We start from the raw sequence: 21,360 nt of genomic DNA, 5'->3' as shown, positions 1-21,360 counted from the left end.
GGGACAATTTGCCTCCGAGTTAATTGAACCCACTTGTGCTTGTATCCCACCTGTTGTTCCAGATGCAAATCAATCAAAAGTTTGTTTCTCTCCTTTTCCCTTCTTACTGCTTTCACCCAAAATAATGGTTTCCGATTAAAAAAAAAAGTCAATCTCAAATGCTAAACTATGAAACGCCGCCATCTATTGGTAACTGCATGTCATTACAACTGACAAAATGTTGATGGTGCCAGTAAACTAAAGTTGGGGTTTCAAAGTGGGGATAGGAAGGAATTAAAAGTCGCGTACCGTCAACAGATCGATGCGGTCATCGACATGCGACTTGCGCCATGATTGAAATGAAGATGACGTCGGACGTAGCGCGACGCAAGCAAGTAGACGTAATACGTAAACAAAACCACGTGATTATCGTGTCAGTAAAAAAAAAAAGAAAAAGAAAATATATTACTAATACACAAATCACCCAGGTTACACTGGGTTGTTGACAACACTATTCTTTGTGGCGTGTCATATTCAGAAAAAATATATATTTTCTCTTTACAGAGACTTTAATATAGGAACAAGGTAGGAGTTGGCCTTCTGAAAATTTAAAATGTTGAATTAATTTCTGTAGTATGAGTTTCACATTTTAAATTTAAATACTGAGCTGTTCATATTTCCAGACTCGTGATTTTCTACATGTGAATACAAATAATATAATTGTTATTTTTAAACGGAATATAGTTAACAGTGGCATTTAGAAATATAGTGACTGGCCACTAGATGGCAGCAGTGACTATTCTCTGTCACAATGTACGTTTACTTTTATTATATGAAATGTTGCATACATTTTTTGGTTTTTGTGGGTTTTTTCCTCCTTAACTTAACACAACCAAAGAAATTTGGTATAATTTGTAATGACAGCACTTTAAAATAAAAATTGACCCTTATACTATATATATATATATATATATATATATATATATATATATATAGTATTTAGTATATATATGAACTAGTAAGTTGAGTAAAAAAAGAAAAAAATCTCCATCTGTTGGTGCGAAAGTCGTTTATCAAGGAAGGATTCGCTTTGAACGCAATATCAAGAGTCAAGAGTACAGTTGGTTGATGACGACATGAAAAGTGTTACGTGATTGAGTATTTTAGCAGTTCCCCCTTTTTGTTTTCTGGCTATTTTTCCACATCAGGTTTCACTTCGGGAAACAGCGTAACACAGACACTTCCTCTATTTCCGACATAAAAGTAAAAGTAAAGTTAAAATACACAACAACAACAAGAGGTTGTCCAAAATACAATTCATTAGAAAAAATATATTTTCTGAGCCCGAATTAATCAGCAGGCATTATCAATATTGTGTGAATGGAAAAAACACAACGTGGATTTTTTTCGTGGTTATTTAAGTAGGAACAATGTTCAAATATGAATTCTTGACATTGATGGCAACAATGTTAGTGAGCCCAACAAAGCAAGCAAGTTTGCTCCAAAACAATTTGCTGATTTTTTTATTCCTTCCACAAAGACTTTGCGTGTGGGGCGACAAAACAAGTTTACAGTGTAAAATTATTTCAACAAAGGGCAAAACAATCTTCATCGTTAATAACTTGTTTGTGTGTTACGCGGTGGTTTTCTACAACCATACAATTATATGCTTCCAATATTGCCATCGGCTATTTGAACTTTTTATCTTAATTTTCATTGTGATGGGTCAACTTGTATGCAACTTTAAGGGAGCCAATCCAAAGTAAGGTCATCTTTCGGGGGCCCCCCTGGCCAGCTCATGGCGATGGCGATAGCGATGGCGATGGCGGTGGCCATGGTGTCTGCCCTCAAGGTGAGTGCATCAATTCATCCATTTTGCTTTTCACAAGGAAGTTGGAGCCTGCCTTGAGGACAAAAAGGTGTGGTTCATCCTGGGCTGGACGGTCTGTCAATCACAGGACTCTTCACAATGGAGTCACACCATTCACACCCACTTGCACACCAACAGGTATGTCTTTGGTAAAGTCTTTGTGCATGTTTTTATAAACATCCAATGTGATGTGCACCCTGCAATGAAGCTCATACACACATTTTTGGTGAACTGTGCCTGTATTTGTAAACACCAAAGTCATTTTTGAGTCCTCAGTGAATCTACCAGAGGCCTACATGCGTTTGTAAACATCAAAGAGGATTTTAGAATCTGATGAACCCAACACGGCAGTTTATGTAAACGTCAAAATTAGGTTGTGAGCGTTGAATTGAACAAATCTAACATGTGTTTTACTTAAGCATAACGGATGATTGGATTTTCAATGAATTGCACATGCTCATCAATAATGAAAATAATCCTTACGCAGGTTCAGAAACCATGTTGGGACTTTTGTTTCCCCCTGTACAAATATATTGTCTGTCTGCATGTTTGGCTCGTCATTTTGTGTTCAAACATTCATTGCTTAGAAACGCCAATGCTCAGTGGTGAGTGGCGGTTTCCATTATGGGCTCATAAGCGAAAAATAGTCCAATTTCCAGTTAATTTTAGTACAGTGGACCCCACAAATTTGCCGTTTGGCATTTGCAGAGTCACCTATTTGCAGATTTGTTTGGGGAACCCCTTTTTATTTAGAATAAAAAAAACAATGTCTAAGTCGGTTATTTGCGATTTTTTTGCTTTTCGCTGTCAGGTCAGGTCCCAAATGCAATTTTAACGTGAGTCAAATTTGACTCGAACATTTTAAAGGGTTCAAATACTGTCCATGTATGAAAGCGTAGTAGCAATTGTTCTTCATTCCAGATGCAAAGACCGCGATTCAAAAACCAACGTTGTGTGTTCTTTTTGTTTCTGACAACACTTCCGCTGCAATTCTAATTGACTTGTTTCACGATCATTTAAACAACAAAACGAATTGCGCCGGTGGGCGTTGCCACGACGACGCCGTCATTTGGTCAAACTCGTCCCAATTAATGACGCGCACGTGCGCGCGCAGGACGGCGAACGTTTGCTTTTGTTGTTTATGCGCGTGTGTGTGCGCGTGCACCCGCGCGCGTCTCGCTCCTGGTCACTTCCGGCTTGGCGGGGCGGATGGAGGTCGTCCACGCCGTGGGCGGCTGACTTTTTTTTTTTTCCTCGCGGATGGAGTTGGAATTGAAGTCAAAGTTGAAGTTGGCGAGCTCTTCACATGGCGCCGGACACCTCACGTCACATCGGCCGGCTTGTAGCGAGACCAACGTGGAAAGGACGCTTCCTCTTGGAGTTTGCGTGGCAGTTTTTCGCGTTGCGAGCGTGAGCATGTTAAGACGACCCCCCCTTTTGCCACCCCCCCCCCTTTGCCCCCTTCAAAAACAGCGTCATAGTCGCTCTATTGACATCGACGAGAGCTTATTTATTCCATATTGAGACGAAGCAACTCAACCAATTCGTACTGGAGCAGCCTTTGAGGGGCAACTCGTAAGGTAAGACATTTCAATGCAGTAAAAAAAAAAATCCAAGCTAAATGTTGTTTTTCTTCAATATGTAACAGCAGCATCCTCCAATGCATTCGTAATTGTTATTTCTAGTCAAGTGTCGTTTAGAATAATTTCAATTAGTCGTTCGCTAGCATATCAGCACCTCAAGCAAAACTTTGTTCTCCTAAAGATGGAAAACGAAATGTTTGGACTGAACTTTAAAGTTAAACACAACTGAACTGTACTTAGCAAAACAATTTTAGAACGTTTACACAAACTGGTGCTGACCCAATAATGTGATCGGAAATCGGTCACATGATTTTCAATTGATTGGTGTCTGCTGAAAAAGGTTGCATTTTTTTTCTCTTAAAATGTCTTCATGTTTAGAGGTCACAAAGTGACAAAAATCAACCTGAGGTCCGTCAATATTACCAAATGGAAGAGGAGAGGAAAAGCCTGGCTTTATTTTACACAATGTCACCTTTTGAGTTTCTGCAGTGGAGTAAAAACGGGCAAGAGGCAGTTAAAAAAAAAAAAAAAAAAAAATCCACAACTGAAACAGTGTTTTTTTTTGTTTATGTAACAACGTATCAGATCCGGATACTCCAAATCATGTGACTTGGACTCGGGTGCAACAAAAAGTGATCAGAACATTTCAAGTCTTTCATGTTCCGGCAAATGTGTTGTGATTTGCAGGTCATTTTCATAACAAGCCTCGCGTCCCACCAGTGCTGCTCGTAATACACTATGAGGAACACTTATTGAATCGACTAAAATCGCGTCGCCCACCCGCTGACGTTCACATGAAATTAACTTTGAACTTTTCAATGCCCAAGTACGCAAATTGAGTTTGACAGGACAGTTTACGCAAGTTTCCAGCCAAACCGAGTCATTTAAATAGTTTTCCATCTCATTACTCTGAAGATGACAACTGCAAATATAGTCACCTAATATTTGGCTTTCTTCTTTTTAAAGCTTGAGTCAAGGGAAAGCCTTTGGGGAAATTGCTCTCAGTATTTGGATATGCAATGTCTGCGTCTAAAACGCAACGACGGGAGGGCCTCCCCAAGGCGGAATCTTTATTTCGTGATAAATTGCAAGATGCTGTGTTTGCATCCTTCCAGTTCATTGCTTGTAAATGTTCCAGGGATGTGGCAAAATGACAAGTCTTGTGTTTGATGCTGAAGTCAAACAACAAAAAAAACAAACAAACAAACAAGCGGGACTGTAAGATTCTTGCAACGCGAAGGTAAAAAGCCCGCGTTCCGCCTATTTTTCACCCGCAGTTGCCGTCGTCGCTAATCAAAACACTACAACTTGATGATTGCAATAATCCTGCGATGAATCATTTTAATTTTATTTCCCTGAAATTTTGTTGTTTGTTCTCCTCTCAAAGCGGAAGAACGTCCTGAGGCGCTTTTTTGGCCGCACATGACGAGAATCCCGGCGAGATTTAAATGAGGCTTTTGAAAGGCTTCTTCACATTCGTTCTCCTGACGACTCCAAGAGATTCGGTCCTATGTTTGGTGTTTCCGACGCATTTGGACCTTGCTAGTACCAAAAGACAGATAAATTCAAGTTGGAACCGTTTTTTTTTTTTTTTTTAACAGTTACTTAACATATTTGTGACTCTGCCATGTTTAATTTTACGACCTAACAAAGAATAGTCAGACGCCTGAGGCTCACCGCCTGTGACGCTGGCACATGACTGAACTAAATACATATTTGATCTTTTACAAGAACAATGAAGCGAAACGTGGAGAATCTCTGTCGTTGAGCTGCACCAGAGCTTTCTCAACCCAAATTGCGTACGTGCAGCAACGGTGGGACGGCACAGGTAAGCCGCGTTGTTTCTTTGGGCTACAGTTCAGTTCATTTTGGTGTTTTTTGCATAAAGAGAGAAAAAGAAAACGCTTGTGTGTCTTGGTTGGTATGTGTGCAACGGTCAGTCGCCAGGCGTGCGGGTTCTGGGATGAATTCTGTATTTGGACGGTGTGGGTTGGCTCTCGTTCGGTTAGTCGTCATGACAACGTAGATGGAAACACAAATGGCACAAGTCATGTTTTAAGGAACGTTCCAAATTGTCATCCACGTGTCGGTCAAGGTGATTAGGATAAACGAAAATGAAACGATCAAAAATGATTCGAATGAACCAATTATCTTGAGCTGAACTGAAAGAGCTTTGTTGTTAACAAAATTAAAAACAAAAACAACTAATAGAAGCTACAGTCCACCTCACATTTATAAAACTACTACACATGTTAAAAAAAAACCAAACCTGTTTCCTCGCCTTCCTTCTTGCCGCCATCCCTCATCGTCGTCTCTCTTGTTATTTTTCCTCCCCCGTCAGAACAATGGTATCTTTTATTTTTGGGCTCAGGACTCCAGGAATAATCTCTGTCTGTGACGCACTTAGCGATGGACGGAAAGTCTCGGCGTCGTTGCTGTTTAGGGAACATTTGAATTTGTTCCCCGTCGCAGTTAATTGTCTGAACATTTTTTTTTTGTTTGTTATCAGGAAATGATTTGTACCTCGACTGACTCTGGAAGAAATCCACCTTCCTGCATTTTCAGGGCAACTCGTCTGATGTGCGCTCAGCCGTCCGGGCCGTCTGCCTGGCTGCGGGGATGGCAGCGTCTGCCCTAAACCGGAACGTCCTCGCAGTCATGAACGGGTGAGTAGACGTCTGACAGCTGGAATAAAAAGTGCAACGAGATGTAGTTTGACGTTTTTTCCATGATGTGAAAAAGATTCCAGTTTGTCATTTAATTGCACGTCAGTGACGAAAGACTCGTAAGGATCTAGAATTGCAACACGGTTTACAGTATTTGATACGCGATACATCGGCAAACACAACAAACATCGTCACTGCGTCCGCATCATGCTTGATTGTGATTGTGAAGTGTCGCATGAAACTGGCTTTGGATTTTCACCCAGCTGAGTGATCAAGTCATGTGCGGAGCAACTCATGTGCGTGTTTTTAAATCCATAAATTAACCGTCAACATTGGACACAGATCTGATTGGCTGGATCGCCTCGACAGATATTTTGCATCTCACACAAAATTGCTGATCGGTTGGAATTAAGGCTGAACGATTTAGCGTTTTAGGACTAAAATTGCGATCTCAGACAACGCGGGTTTGAAATTATTTTTTTTTTTTAATTTTTCTTAACGGGCTCACAAATCAGGTCACAGTAATCAGCGGCATATTGATTTAAAAAAAAAAAAATGTCACGCTGTCGCCCGTCATTTATTTTGCCGCTGCTTGAATGCTAGACGACAAACTGTCTTGCACGGCAGCAATACAGACTTTTTTGGGACTATTTGCAACTCCGTGTGTAAGATGCAACGAGCTGCGTGATGCCAATCCTCTTCTCCGTGGTCACAAATAAACGATGCGCTCACAAGTAGCGTTTTAAACGAGGAGGCGCGAAGCGTGCTAATGGCTGAAGTGAAATCCAGAGTCGGAAAAGAGCCAAAATAAGTGCTTAGGTGCTCAGTCGACTTTTAACAGAAGTCAATTTTACATGCTCCCTTCCGCAATACGGTTTTACAAGATGTTTCCTCTCCCATCAGCAACAATCAGTTTCACGTCCAGCAAGGTTCCACCGGTACCACTTCCCAAGAGAGTGAGACCAGCACGACCGGCCGACCGGTGCTGCACGTTCCGGATCGGGGCACCTACCGCCATCTTCTGGGTGGAGCGTCTAACAGCCCAGCCAGCCCTCAGGTACCCCAGCTCCAAAAGTCACGGCGTTAAGATCCGCAAGAGCGCAGGTGTACCTAATGAAATGCCCCGCCTGTCAACTTGCCAGATGAGCCCCGCCAGGACGCCGGCTCACGCGTTGGTCTTCCCGCTCAGCCCCGGCCCCACCCCTCGCGCTCGCTCGCCGTCGCCTCGCTGCCGGAAGCTCCTCGGGGTAAACGTGGGTCAGCGGGTCCGACGACTTAGCACACCCGGCGCTGGCGAGGAAGAGGAGGACTTGTCCGGGGGAGGCGGAGAGAAGCAAGAGGAGCGGCGACGCCAAGCGCAGCTGCTGCAGATTCATAAAGAGCTGCAGAACGTGGAGGTGAGGGCAACGTTGACGCTCCGTTTGACGCATTTCACGCCGAGTTCGCTTTCTTTGGCGCTTTAAGATTGCTGGTGAGCTCAAGGCTCTGCCAGTCTACTTTTTGCTCCCTGGACTGGTCTCCTGTCAATCGCAGGGCACATGCAGTATCGATAAACATTTACGCTCGCATTGTCTAATCTCAAGTCTCTAATGTAGAGAACAAGATTGTGAATTCAAAACAAGCACATTGTCGAGCCTTTTGTTTGGCGGTTTCATGCTAATGCTAACACAAAATGGGGAACCAGTTAAGACACAATTAGCGTCAAGTAGCAATAGCTACTTGAACACAAACGGTGCATCAACACCTGTAGACAAACAATATGACAATTCTTTTCTTTATCCACGGCAAAAATGGGCTTTTAATACAGTAGTTTACTTGCAGTCGTTGTGAATGTCTGCTTCGATTGTGTTGTCATGACGATCATGACCCGGCGGCCACGCCCCTGGAATAGAATCCAGTCAATTATTTTGCCAGGTTTGAAAAGAGCTAATCAAAGACGCCCTTGTTAGGTTGACCAGTCATGGTTTTTGAGCGGAAGTGCATGAAAAAAAGTTCACTGTGTGCCGTCTTTGTTGTGTGTGCGTGTGTGTGTGTGTTTGTGCATCGCAGGTCAAGGGGAAAGTGGGCATTTTTGAAGCGCACATTTCTGGGATTCGGGCCCAGGTGCTCACCAGCGAGCTCCAGCGCAGCCCTCGATCTCCGAGACGAGCGGCGGGCCAAGTCCCGCCCCCTACCCCCCGCGGCAGGGCAGCCCTCCAATGCTCAATGACCCAGGCCAGCCAGAGTCAAGTTCCTCCCGTTATCCAAAATGGGAGAGAAGGCGAGGACGAAGCGGCGCACGGAGACGGTGAGTGGGAAGGAAGTCGTGCGGTTAAAATAAGCCACGACGCCGAGACGTCCTTTGTTGAAAACGGCGGCCATTCACAAACAATAGAAGCCCCTCGCTCAGATGGATCGCTCCTCGTCCAGCGTCTCCCAGAGACCTCAGAAGCGCCTTCTGCCAAAGATGGAGCGATAAAAGAGGACAGCGGTGTGAAGCAAAACAAACAAACAGTGGGAGATGACGGGGGTTCAAAGGACGTCGAAGTGAGCGCCGGGCAGCAGTCGCGTCGTGAGGTGCTGCCGAGCACGGAGGCCGACATGTTGGCCGCCCACCCGGACGCTTCTGCGTCTAAGCCTCAAGACGGCCCTGGTTCCGCCGTCATCCCCGCCGTCATCATCACCGACCACGGCGTGGAAAGCCAGCCTCAAAGCCCCGGGGGATCCCCGTCGGAGACCCCGAGCTCCATGCAAAGCGCCGTGACCCGGTCCGCCCTCAGGAAGTTGTCTTCTTCCTCGGCCTCCTCGGCCGGCTTCTCCTCGTCTTGGGAAGAGTCTGAAGAGGACATTTCCGACACGGAGAGAGGGGGGCACCTTCTCACCCCGGCGCAGCTCAGCTCGCGACAGAAAGCGGTAAGGATGTCAAAAGGCACTACAAAATTAACACATGTCAAAAATAATGCTTGCAAGAAGAAATTGCGCATGGTTTCACGACAGGACTCGCATAGGCTTGTGAAATGTTCTCATTCCGCAGCTCACTTTTTTTTGCCGGGCTTAAAAGAAAAAGTCTGGCATTTTCTCTGGAGGAATATTTCAAGTTTTCACTGCCGCATCATGTGAGGTGCTCCGGAGGCTTGACATTCACGGGAACAAAGATAGCACTGTGTCTGACCTCTATGTGTGCGCGCGCGTGCATGTGCGTGTGCACGTGGGCCAGGCTTCTTAAAGGAAAGTAGAAATCTACACATCTCACATGCACGCTGGGCTTTGCCTGCCTGTGGTAGCGCTTCAAAGAGGCGGTGGTGGCGTGTTGTGTCCGTTTGTGGCAGCTGGATGCAATTGCATATTTTAATTCATTATACAGCACTGACGTTAAAACATAGTCTTCAAATACGTAATAAAAAAGACCAAAAACAAAGTTACTGGATTCTTCAATTATTTTTATTTCTTTTTTTTTTTTTTTTTAGTGACTCGGCTGATTAATCGGTTCTAAGTTTTACTCTGCCAAATATTAGACTCGACATCGGCCTCCAAAAATCTAAATCGGTCAGGCTCTACACATAATGTGAAATGGAAAGCAAGAAAACTTTCCAACAACTCTTCCGCACGGAGCAGCAACACAAAAAGAAAGCTTACAAGATAAATTGTTACCAACATGGCCGAGATCTGCCAATTTGCATCAAAGAGAGTGAGTAATTGAAACAAAAATTGATTCGTAATTTACGGCTGCTTATTTTTAGCATGTTTACGATAGAAAGGAAGAAAAAGATGCTTGACCTGGTTGTAATATTATGATGATGACGGCCAACAGAATCAATTTGTGGCCTACAAGAAAGAAATTGTGAAACACTGCTGGACATGTGCGATGTTTTTTCTGCAACCTTTTGAAGCGACTGCACAATAGCGTGACAGCGAGTCAAAGTGGGTGTCGAATATCGCGTCCCTAAACAGATGATCGCCGGTGTCTTGGGTTGCAATTTGTTTATTTTGCCTGATGGATTTGAATGGAGGCTTAGTGCATCTCTTTGCATATTTCCAGTACCAGTTAAAAAAAAAATCATTTTCCAACTCCATCTTACGTTTGGATTTCCCCCGGATTCCGACGATTGCGCGCCCACCTGCAGCTCGCCAGCATTTGTCTGACGAAACCTGCAACGGCCGCAACGACATGCAGTGACACATCGGGCATGCTTGATCGTGCGAGCGGAATGCAAGCGCCGTGCTTGCAAATCATCCTTGTAACTTTGATGAGCGGCTCGCTTAAGCGCAGTCGACGTTCGTTCCGCTTTTCACATGACGTCATCTTTCAGGCCTGACTGGTCCAGGCTGAAATGTAGAACAGAGCCTTATTTAGACAGAGCCTTGCTCATCTTTTCACTTGTCCGGGCGTCGCTGCAAGATGGGAAGGCACACGTGTGCTGCCAATGTTTTTGTTGTCGGAGCGCAATTGGCAGCTGACGACGCACCTGAACGAGTTCATCGTCAGTCGTCTGCGTTTGGCCCAGATTGCATCAGCGGCGTGCTTTTGTTTCACAGGCGCCTGAAGGCATCGCCTCGCCGCATAGATCTCCTTGCGGTCGAACGGAATGTTCGTTCGCAACCGCCTCGTGACAATCAAGGAACGTAAAAAATGACAGTTCACACGCGTTTGCTCAAATGACCCAATAAAGGATGGCATTTGCATGCCAGACCACTAGTTGGCAGTCTCATTTAATAAACTTTGGAAAACACGTTGGCGGGGCAGGCGCGATTTTAAAAGTTAACGTGCAGCACCAAAGGCGTTTTTGAAAACATTTTAGATCCAATACAAACTCAAATCAAGTTTTATTTCTTGTTTAATACTTTGGTCCTTATTTTTGGTAGATAAACAAAACAAAAAACAGAAATAAAAAATAAATAATAACCAAATAAATAAACGATACACATAAAAAATACACAAATTGTCATACCAAAAGTCTTCTGTAAAGAGCTAAAATAAAAGAAAACGTTTTAAAAACAATCGTCCAATCAAACGTGTTTATTCTGCCAAATATGAGAATCTGCCTCAGCCTAAAAAAAATGTAAAAAAAATTCCACATCAGTCTGGCCTTTGTAACGATGTTACTTTCTTTATGTTAATTCTGTTAGTCATAAAGGTTGCACCCAAAGATTCAAGCCGCTAAAACCAACAAAGACACACACCCTGACACACCATCTTGCAGACGCTACAACTGTCACAAAGTGGGACGCACACACGAAGTAAAATAAAACACATGCTGCTCTGTGTGCGCCGCAGTGGAAAATGTTCACTACCACAGCGGCCCGTCGCTTGGCAACCCTGTGACGTCAAAGCGAGTTTCCCTCTTTCAGCTGTGCGTGTGCGCGCGTGAATGTGGAACTCTCAACTGTGCCGGCGCCGTAAAGGGGGAAACACCAGTCGATAGACGTTAACGCCTCGTAAATAACGCTGTCGTGTCGACATGTTGCGAGTGACAAAATGTGCGTTCGCTTGGCAGGAGAACATCGAACGTTTTGAGGCTGGACCACGCACACACAAGTACTCATCGGTTCTAATTTTAGCCGTGTGTGTGTGAGTCGTCGTAATGTGTGTGTTCCTCCTGACTCAAAACTTTGCAAGCATTGTTTGTCTTCTTGCAAGCAGAGCTGGTGGCGAGCGAGCGCGCCGTTGTCGTTTCCTCTCGTGTGAAAGCATCACCGTGCAGAATTTCTTTTTTTAACATCTCACCATTGTCACCTGCAGTTAACCTTTTTCCATTTTTTTTTCACTCGGGTTGAACATTTATTGTACTCAACATTGCAACGCCGTAGAATGTCATTTTCAAATTGCACCCAAATGTTGCCGTGGTCAGGTGGCGTGGCTTTTAAAAATACGATCATGTATATCATCATAATGAAGTCAGCGATTCAGAGGGACAAGGCATGCTGTTGTCATGTTTCTGAGTGAAATGCGATGACGTCCACCATTTATGTCAGCTGAGCGCAGAATCTGTCTTCCCGCGCCACAACTTAGACGTGCTTTTAGAAGGTCTAATCGCTCGACGTCTATCGAATTCCCAAACAACTCAAGAACACGAATGTTGTTTTTTTTTTGCACTCAGCGCACGTGCGACTGTCTACCAAAATGGAGCGCAGTGTTTCGGAGGTCAACCACTCTGAAAATGGGAAATCTGAATATGATGGACTCACTGAAATGGATTGTGGAAAAAATAGTATTGTTTTTTTTTAAAAACCCAAAAATCGTTAAAAATCAAAGGATATTTTTTTAAAAAATAGGAGAAAACATTGAAAATTGTAAGCAGGTTTTCCCCTTCCAAAGTAAAGCTGAACAACAACCTTAAGTGTCTGCTTTGGTCCACTCCTTTTGGGCTTTTATTCGCTAAACTAAACCGAAATGATTTTTTTTCCTTCTCGTCTTACCTGTCTTTTGCTCTTTGTCTGGCAACGCCGGTCTGTCCACTTCTTTTTGTGTTTGTAGACTTCGGCGGATGTGAAAAATACTGCAGCTGAGGCAAAGTGGCATCCCCGCCTCTCTCTCCTCTCCCCCTTCACTTCCTGTCTTCAAGCAGCCCCACCCCCCCACCTCCCCCCGCCCCTCCTCCCCCCTCTCTCACGACGCAAACGTCGGTGTCTTTCCTGGTTTGTCATGCCGCCTTTCTGGCGCTACCGATACGTGTGAGTTGCTGGCGAGAGTTGAGAGCCCCCACTTGACCCTGAATCTTGATTCCTCGTCTCTACGAGTCATTTTTGGACAATTTATTCGTCCAACTTTGTTTCGGTGTGGAAGGTCACCATGAACGTAGCTCGGGAAGAGCTCCATTGGAGATTTCGACCTTGAAAATGCTCTTCGCGTCAATTCCTGTACATGGTCACGCATGTCCCGTATGTTCACACCGATTAGATCTCATGACGGAATTAGAATCAATGAGAAACAATCCGAGACTATGGTTGCAACTTTGCAAGAAATGGGACCCTGACTCAGCACTCGGCTTGAGTTGAACACGATTGACTTTTTGACTTGGCCGTCATCATTCACCGCATGAACTCCTCAATGCACCGCCGACATGGAAACTGGAGTTCAGCACAGCGCAGTGAGATTGTTCCCACCCCAATACTAATAAATTGATTGTTTACTCATTCGCTGCCATTGATGGCTATACAAGCCAAAAAGTTTTCATCTTCATTTTAGCTGTTCTGGTAGTGAAAAGTTGTTGGATCAAAGACATCAAGCTGAATGTCTCTCGCCGGTGTCGCCGTCATTCTTGTGACCTGCACGCAGATTTGCATGTCCAGATTGCCCGCCGGGAAGTTTTGCCAATCAAATGACGCACGGTTGTTTTTCGGACGTGCACGTGTTATTTGCGAGAACGCCGTGTTTAGTGCTGCGCGGATGATTGGCGCTGTCCGAAAAGCTTAAAGACTCGCCGCGATGTCGTGGTCGTGCTCGGTGTGGCGCGCCGTCGCGTCGCTCACCGCCATCCTCGTTATTGCCGCCGTTCGCCGACAGGTACTGTCGCCGTTGCTGAAGGCGTTGCGAGAAAAAGCCTTACAAATGTTCTGAAGGCTGAACAAGTTTGTAAAGAATCCAATTGCAATTTTCTTTCTCAGTGTTGTGCCAATTTAAGTTTCAGTCTGTAATCTGCCATGCTGCTCATCGCCGTCATGTGATGTCTTGAGAAGAACCCGTCATGTGCCTCCTTACTACTTCACACAGTGCATGTGCGCGTGTGTGCGGGAGTGTTTGCGTGCGTGTGCGCGTGTGTGTGGGTGCAGTCCATAGATAGTCATGTTTCGTCCAATAAATGTGCCGACGTCATGCGTCTTCCTTCTTTGGGCCTGGCGTCCTCGACCGAATGTCGGCCTCTCGTTGACAGTCAAATTAAAGCGGCGGAACCCGACATCGAGTCAGTCACATTGTTTATAACACGGCTGCGTGTGTGGAAGGGGGGTGCCCTCGCAGAGACGTCAGGAGAGTTTTTTTGCTGGTTGCCAAGGGAAACCTCCTGGAAACTCAAAAGTGGTGGTGTGGGAGAAGCGGCCAGACGGGAAATGGAAGAAAACTCCTTCGTGGTCAGGGACTCCCAGCTGTGTGTGTGTGCGTGCGTGCGCTGGGGTGTTTGTGTGTGTGTGTGGAAAGTTGTGTTTTGCCAGTCATTCCATAAAGGATTCAAGTCGGAAAAAAAAGCACTAAAGCCTGAGTGGTTTGTTTCCCTGGAGATCCACTAAAGCTGCGGTTTAACTGGCTGTGGCATAACATGGAGGATTAGTTGCAAAATATTTTCATCTGGTGGCTGTGAAAAAAATAAAAACAAAATCAATTTCATAGAAACTGGTCTTGCATCCTTTCGAGATGACAAAATGTCAACATTCTCGCATACAATAAAGAATTGCTCATTCGGAGTAGTTGAAAGTAACACGCAGCCTCGTCGCATACTCGCATTTTGGTCGCTGTGAATTCACATTGTTATTTTTTTCTTCAATACTTTTTGTATTAGTGTATATATACTATATCTTCGCTCTTCCCAGGCCAGCTCAGTCCCCATCCCCTGCGAGTAGCGAGAGTCCACTTCATTCTAACGGCTTTCTCTAATGCTGGGATGTCTTTACAGCACAAGTCATGGAAGAAGATCAAGAACATGGTCCACTGGTCACCATTTGTCATGTCCTTCAAGAAGAAATATCCCTGGATACAACTGGCAGGGCATGCTGGTATGTGTGCACACACACACGCTGAAATGAGTTTTTGTACACATGATCTGGATTAGAATTATTTTTTGTGCTACATAAGACAAATAAACCACGTCCAATGTTAAATCGTTCACTTCCCGCCTAGTTCAAATGGATCTTTGACGTTTGTGGCCGTCAATGGCAATAAGTAGAAAAGGGTTTTGCCCCATTCCAAGCGACAACATTTCAAAGTTCATTTCACGTATGTGCCCTTAAACACTCAATATGGATGGAGATGAGGGTCTCCTTTTGACCTGCTCAGTCGATCAAAGATGAGCCTTTTATAGCATTGGTCCAGCAGGCCATGTTGACGGTGGTTCCTGACGCGTGGCCGTCGTACTTATCAGGGCCCTAAAAGGAAGCACGTTGCTCGGGCAAGAAAGTCGACAGGGACCGACGTCGCTTGAGATCCACTCGACCTGGCTTGACTGTCCTAAAAACTTGTGTCTGTGTCAACAGGGAGCTTCAAGGCGGGCGCCAACGGTCGCATCTTAAAAGTAAGTTGAAGGTGTGGCCGCGCAGAACGGCAGGCGTCAACGTGCTGACCGGCATCTCCGTTTAGAAACACTGCGAGTGCGAGCAGCGCTGCCTGTCACTCCTGATGCGGGACGTACTGTGTCCGTACGTGCCCGGTTACCATGGCGACGTGGAGAAGGACGGCCAGAAGTACAATCAGATGGAGGACCTGCTGGCTGAGTTTGACTGCCCGTGTGTGATGGACTGCAAGATGGGCGTGAGGTGAGAAGGCGTGGCCTGAGCGCTTGTCGAAAATGTCCGTCATCGCCATTGTTGTGGACTGAGTCACCATTATGGTCCAGCTGCAGCCACAAATGAGCGTTCCCGTTACCGTTCAGAGAACGGGAACGCCCCCTCACACCAAGGGCCACGTCCGGTGTCGCCTGCCTCGATGGCATTTTTAGGCAACAAGTTAAATACCTCAAACACAAACAGTCGATAGAAGGGTCTTCTGGATTCTGACAGGCTGTTCTTGTTTTAGTCATAATTCAAAAATACTTTTTTTCAAATATCTTTGATTGGCTTAAGGTTATTGTCATTTTAGTACCATGTGCTACTATAAACGTTTTTCTGTTTGTTTTATTTACTTATTTTTTATAATCAAAAATCACCTCTCGGAGTTGTGCATTTGCGTCTTTATCATTAGATGTCACCATGGCAGTTGTTTTGCAATAGCGCCGCGCCATTCTATTCCAATTTCTATGACACCATCTGGATAGCGCTTTGTTACAGCTCAAGCTGTTGGGAAATGCGCTATATAAATAACGTTGTATTATATTTTTTGTTTCCCACTTCTGAGTTACGATTGGACTGTAACAGCCAATCAGAAACAGCCCTAGTGTCCGACTCTTGATTGGTTAGGCGTTGTGGCAGGCGTGCATCAGCGTTTTGTATCCGTTGAGGAGAGAGAAGCCGTAAGCATCAAACCTATTTTGTGCGTACACTTGGAGGGCCCTTTACGCGTGAAACACATATTGGTACGCACAAAACATGTTTTTGTACGTGGTACAGTGAACCCTCGGTTAATCGCGGTTAATGGGGACCGGGACCACCCGCGAAAACTGAAAATCCGCGAAGTAGCGGCGCACCTTCAAAAATGCTTAAAAAAAAAATAATATATATATATATATATATATATATACGGGTAGAGAGAGAGAGTGAAATTCACGTTATAACAAAAAAAATTATTATTAAAACTTATTATTTTTTTATTCCCCAGCCATTATTTTTGTATATATTCAATTACTTCTTTTTGTATTTATTTAATTACTTCGACTTTTACCTGCTGGTACGCCGTCCGGTGTGCCCTGTGAAATGAAAGGTGGCATTCTTCATTTATTTATTTATTCATTTATTCATTCATAACTGACAGCCTCGCGCTCCGCTCATGCCCGGGCGGAAGGTGTTCCTCTCCGGCTTAATTGTCACGCACGCCGGACCTGCTCCCCCGAAGCGTGTCTCCGTTCGGTTGAACTCGGTTTCATTTCGCCCCGCCCGTGCCCGGGGAAGGTGCTCCTATTCGGCGTAACTGTCACGCACGCCGGCCAGCCTCCTCCGGAGCTCTGGTACGGTCCGAACCGCGCGAAACGTCGCCCCGGATCGTGCCCGGGGGAACGTGCTCTTCTTCGTCCACTCTCCTTTAAGCCCACGCTCTTCTTCGGCGCACGGCGGCCGTCTAACCGCTCCAGCGCCCCGTCGTGCCGCTCGGCGAAACTACAATGCCCCCGAATATTTTTTAGACCCGCGAAGCACTGAACCCGCGAAAGGTGAACCGCGAAGTAGCGAGGGTTCACTGTATTTGACATTCAGCTTACGTACTCATGGCATAAATCAAATGCCATAAAATAGGTCGATCATATCCCAGAGGCCCACTGTGTCGCATTGGGAACACCCCGGTACTAACTGGATCCTTCTCATTGGTCGACTAAACGCTGACAGGAACGCCCAGTGGACCCTTTTCGACTGAGTGGCCTTCCATTTCCTGTTTCGCTTCTTCTTTGTTGATTCCGCTGCGATGATGTCATGCTCTTCATCAAACAAATGCGCCGAGCGCCATACCCTTCCTGCGGCACAAACCTGATCTGAACGATTCAGAAAAAGAATCTCATTAAGCATAAGAGGATTATGATCCTTAACAATGAGAAGAGGAAAGATAAACAAATCTATAACTGATATTTTTCTATCCATTTAGGAGGCGAGCAGGCTGTTGGTTGCCGTACACAAGAGACTCACGATAACCCCCCCCCCACACACACACACACAAAAAAAAAGGTTTACAGTGCCGGAGAACGTTGTGGGCAGGATTGACTTTGGGCGATGAGCCACATGCTTTCACTAAGCTTTCAAACAAACAAGTTAGCATTTACTCACGTGTGTTCGTGGAACGTCACATGAACGTTCATGTTAATTTTTGCTGTTGTTTAATCTTATTTTTGTGATCACGTCTTTGACGATGCATTGGACAAAGTCATATGACTTTAAGTATTATCCTGCAACCGTTGCCTCACATTAAAACTTGCTGATATGAAATCTCATCAGATCATTTTCAGGCTTTTTGCTGAATTTAATTCATTCTTTTTCATTCATTTTCCGAAAGCACATCATCAAACACATTTATTCCATTTCCCGAGTGTTTTCCGCTTTGTAGGTGACGTTTGTAAAGTGTCGGTGCAAAATGCTAACTTTGCACGTTTTCTTTCCTGCGTCAGGACATATCTGGAGGAGGAGCTAACCAAGGCCCGCAAGAAGCCCACCCCGCGCCCGGACATGTACCAGAAAATGGTGGAGGTGGACCCCGAGGCGCCGTCGGCCGAGGAGAACGAGCAGAAGGCGGTCACCAAGCCGCGGTACATGCAATGGCGGGAGACCATCAGCTCCACCGCCACGCTGGGCTTCCGGATTGAAGGAGTCAAGGTTGGCGCTCCCAAAAGCCAAGGATGTGTGTGTGTTTTTTTTTTTTTTTGGGGGGGGGGGGGGGGGGGGGTGGAGGGGGCGTGATCTAATTTCCGGTTGTTGTTTTTTTTTGGCAGAAACTTCCACTCGAGTGTAAATGGTCGTGTGTTTCTTTGTCGTATGAGAGGTCTGTTGGTGGCAGCTTTCTTGGACTTTAGCATCTGGCGCTGACACACAACCACGCACGCGCACGCGCACACGCGTTTGTGGCTATATAAGGGCATTCATGGCTTCCCGGTGGTCCGTTGCCATGACTCTGAGGGTTATCCCCAGAAACAGAGGTGTGTGTTTGCGCGTGTTCCCAGACCTGAAACGTGAAGGCGGGGGTGATGTTGTCCCTCCAAATAGTTTCTTGTTGCTTGGCAGCCGTGGAACACAACCACACTGAGTCTCCACGGCTGCTAAATTTTGCTAATCTGCGGCGCTTCTGTGCAATCAGAACACGGATGTTCATAAGTCTGAAAAAATGTCAGCACTTCAAAATAATCTCCACGCCCCCACTTTCCTCCACTATTGTCCATTTGTTCTTGGGCGCCTACTCTTTCCTCCCTTTCCTTCCTCTCCAGTGTTCACACGTAAGCCCAACGTCTTCCACAAAACAAGCCGGGAAGTCGTGGCTCAAACAATGTGAATCGTCTCACAAAAAGCCTCAACACATGCTGACAAAGTGCACAGGAGTCGGGCGGGATGGTGGGCAATGCAGGAGAACGTTCCTCAGGGAACCATCCTAGGTCCCTTTCACTGACACACTGAAGAGATCTCCTGAAGAAAGAAATGAAAGAAATGCTGCATTTTAGCAATATCTCTGGATCCAACCCCGCAAAAGGGAGAACAGTTTTAAAAAACATATGTTCATATAAATGTAGCTGTGATTAAGTTAAGTCGCAATGTTCACACAAACGCAACAGTCTGAAGACTGTCAGCCACGTCATCTCTGCAGGGAACTCCCGTGTAGTAATGCGCTCATGTTATGCAACAATCAATGAGACATTGAGTTGAACGCAAGAAAACTTGTGGTAAAGTGTGCTAACGTGTGCTATGCTAATATAGAAAGAGCAACAGCAAACTGATAAGGATTTTGTGTCATATGATCGTGTACTATTTATCACGAGAATCGATAAAATGCTAACTTGCTAAGTGTTGTTGGCTCTTCGGGAGGGGCCTCGTTCCCAAGTTGTGATGCAGATTGTGTCCTGTGGCCCCACAGAAGGAGGACGGAACAGTCAACAGAGACTTTAAGAGGACTAAGACGCGTGAACAGGTCATAGCCGCCTTCCGTGATTTTGTCAAAGGCAACAAGGAGATATTGGTAAGCGGGGCCGAGAATCGCATCCAGCGACTGGGCTGAAACCGGCAGCAAACCTTTTGGCAGCTAATTTGCATGATGTTAAAGCATGTGTAACGCACGTGTTTGCAGAGCGGCTACCTAGACAGGCTGAAGGAAATCAGAAGCACACTGGAGATGTCGCCCTTTTTCAAAACTCACGAGGTAAGCACATTCCCAGTCTTTTTTTTTTCAGCACTCTTGTGAAAATTGTGGCGTGATGGCGCTCGCACAGGTGATCGGCAGCTCCCTGCTGTTCGTCCACGACAGCAAAGGCAGAGCCAAAGTGTGGATGATCGACTTCGGCAAGACTACTGCGCTCCCCGAGGGCGAGGAGCTCGACCATCGAGCGTCCTGGCAGGAGGGCAACCGGGAAGACGGCTACCTTTTCGGTCTGGACTGTCTGGTGGACATCATTTCTGGTGTGTCGGATTCAGAAACATGAGCGCTTTTATTATTATTATATTATTATTTAATCTGCAGTGGAAACTTTTGGAAAGACACATATACACGTTCTCAAATTCGGACGTCGTCTTTGTAGACGTCCGTCCCTTTATGAGGAGGAAAAAAAAATCAAAACACTCAATCCCACTCTTTCATACGCATCTTTAAAAGATACAGCAGCAGATCTTTTGGTTTCAAACTGCAGCAGTTGCAGATGTGTAGAAACTGTCAAGGAGTTTTGGGGAAACTCTGAAAAGAAAACAAAAATAACACGACGTCAATATTCTAAATCTCACAATAACCTTGAAAGTTAGGGTGAGTTTAAGAGTTATCAAATTTCATTCCCATAAAATTCGCCGTTAATCGATACATTTTGAAGTTTTTTAATGAAAATATAAATTTCATGAAAAAAATGTCTTAATTCTTGTAAAATTTATTTTAAAGTTTGAATTTCTTTTCTTTTACCTTTTGTAAAAGTACATCTTTAATCTAAATTTGTGTAAAATGACGACTTTTATTCTGACATACATTTTGTTAGGAAAAAAAAAATCTCGCAAGATTCTGTCTTTGACCTCTGAGAGTAAGTTTTTTTTTTTTTAGTGCGTCCCTAGTACTCCGAAATAATGAATTGAACTTCTTCATCAAGCCACTCCTGTTTACGGGGAATGTACAACGTTTGCGCCCTCCAGTGGGAGCACGAAGAAATGTTTGTTTAAAAGATGAACGCGAATGGTGCCTTGAAAACACAAAATGAAGCCTCTAAATGTCTTTGAAAATTCTTCTTTGGTTAGTAACATTTCCAGTGAGGACCATAGAGTTTTTGCTATCGTAGTTTCACCATATTTGTTACTTACCACCACATTTTATTTCTCATTTTCCTTTCCGTGTTTGGAGCTTGTGTTAAATGTGTTTGGCTGGGGTCTGATGTCTTAAATTTCGGGGTTGAATGACCAATCTTGCTAAATGCTCTGCTTCCCTGTCCTGTTATTTGTAAGGACGACAACAATTTAGTGCCTTCTGAACACTCTTACTGTGCAACCTTATTTCAACTACGGTGCCCTCACTTCATGTCTTATTTCCTTCTGTAGTCTTAAATGATTGCATGTTTATTAGTGTCCTAAAGCTTGTTCATCCTTATTTATAATACAGTATATTTTGTTTTCGAGGCTGTCTTGGCCTTGTGGGATTCTTTTTTTGTCTTCTTTGAGTCGGAGCTTCAGTGTTGCAGCACGAAAAATAGTCTTGATAAAAGTGAGTGACTTTTAATTAAGAGACCTAAAAAAAACGCAAAATGACATGATCACGTGCATATTGTCCACATCA

At 44.8% G+C, this 21,360-nt stretch overlaps 1 protein-coding gene and 1 long non-coding RNA gene across 7 annotated transcripts; one reads left to right on the top strand and one right to left on the bottom strand.

The window, feature by feature from the left end:
• Nucleotides 1-1,344: 1,344 nt before the first annotated feature.
• Nucleotides 1,345-6,112, bottom strand: LOC148316197 (uncharacterized). Its single transcript, XR_015840134.1, has 3 exons — nucleotides 5,956-6,112; nucleotides 5,702-5,867; nucleotides 1,345-1,883 (listed from the first exon to the last, which is right to left on the bottom strand). It is a non-coding gene; the product is annotated as an uncharacterized LOC148316197 (long non-coding RNA).
• itpkb (inositol-trisphosphate 3-kinase B) lies at nucleotides 1,947-21,202 on the top strand. 6 transcript variants are annotated; one of them, XM_088285975.1, is made up of 13 exons: nucleotides 2,946-3,429; nucleotides 5,164-5,260; nucleotides 5,998-6,098; nucleotides 7,002-7,155; nucleotides 7,241-7,495; nucleotides 8,148-8,990; nucleotides 14,684-14,783; nucleotides 15,261-15,298; nucleotides 15,364-15,539; nucleotides 18,026-18,230; nucleotides 19,477-19,578; nucleotides 19,687-19,758; nucleotides 19,864-21,202. In XM_088285975.1, exons 3-13 carry the CDS (start codon nucleotides 6,052-6,054, stop codon nucleotides 20,203-20,205), a joined length of 2,334 nt encoding a protein of 777 aa, XP_088142101.1. In that variant the 5' UTR covers nucleotides 2,946-3,429; nucleotides 5,164-5,260; nucleotides 5,998-6,051; the 3' UTR covers nucleotides 20,206-21,202. The 6 variants fall into 6 exon arrangements, with proteins under 6 accessions (XP_088142099.1, XP_088142101.1, XP_088142098.1 ...); XM_088285972.1 differs by having other exon boundaries at nucleotides 5,942-6,098; XM_088285973.1 differs by lacking the exons at nucleotides 2,946-3,429; nucleotides 5,164-5,260 and adding an exon at nucleotides 1,947-1,987 and having other exon boundaries at nucleotides 5,942-6,098.
• Nucleotides 21,203-21,360: the final 158 nt, after the last annotated feature.

This window comes from Idiotropiscis lumnitzeri, chromosome 21 (genome assembly GCF_059441095.1).
Source record: "Idiotropiscis lumnitzeri isolate Australia: NSW breed Sydney's pygmy pipehorse chromosome 21, RoL_Ilum_1.0, whole genome shotgun sequence".
NCBI lineage: Eukaryota > Metazoa > Chordata > Actinopteri > Syngnathiformes > Syngnathidae > Idiotropiscis > Idiotropiscis lumnitzeri.
The sequence above is the reverse complement of the archived record's forward strand: the minus strand, read 5'-3'. Positions and strand labels throughout refer to the sequence as shown.

Bases quoted from the DNA above. Each gene is read 5' to 3' on its own strand.
- itpkb (XM_088285973.1), top strand. From the start codon at position 6,052: ATGGCAGCGTCTGCCCTAAACCGGAACGTCCTCGCAGTCATGAACGG. The intron at 7,496-8,147 runs GTGAGGGCAACG...TGTGCATCGCAG, and splicing joins AAGAGCTGCAGAACGTGGAG to GTCAAGGGGAAAGTGGGCAT. The intron at 18,231-19,476 runs GTTGGCGCTCCC...GTGGCCCCACAG, and splicing joins TCCGGATTGAAGGAGTCAAG to AAGGAGGACGGAACAGTCAA.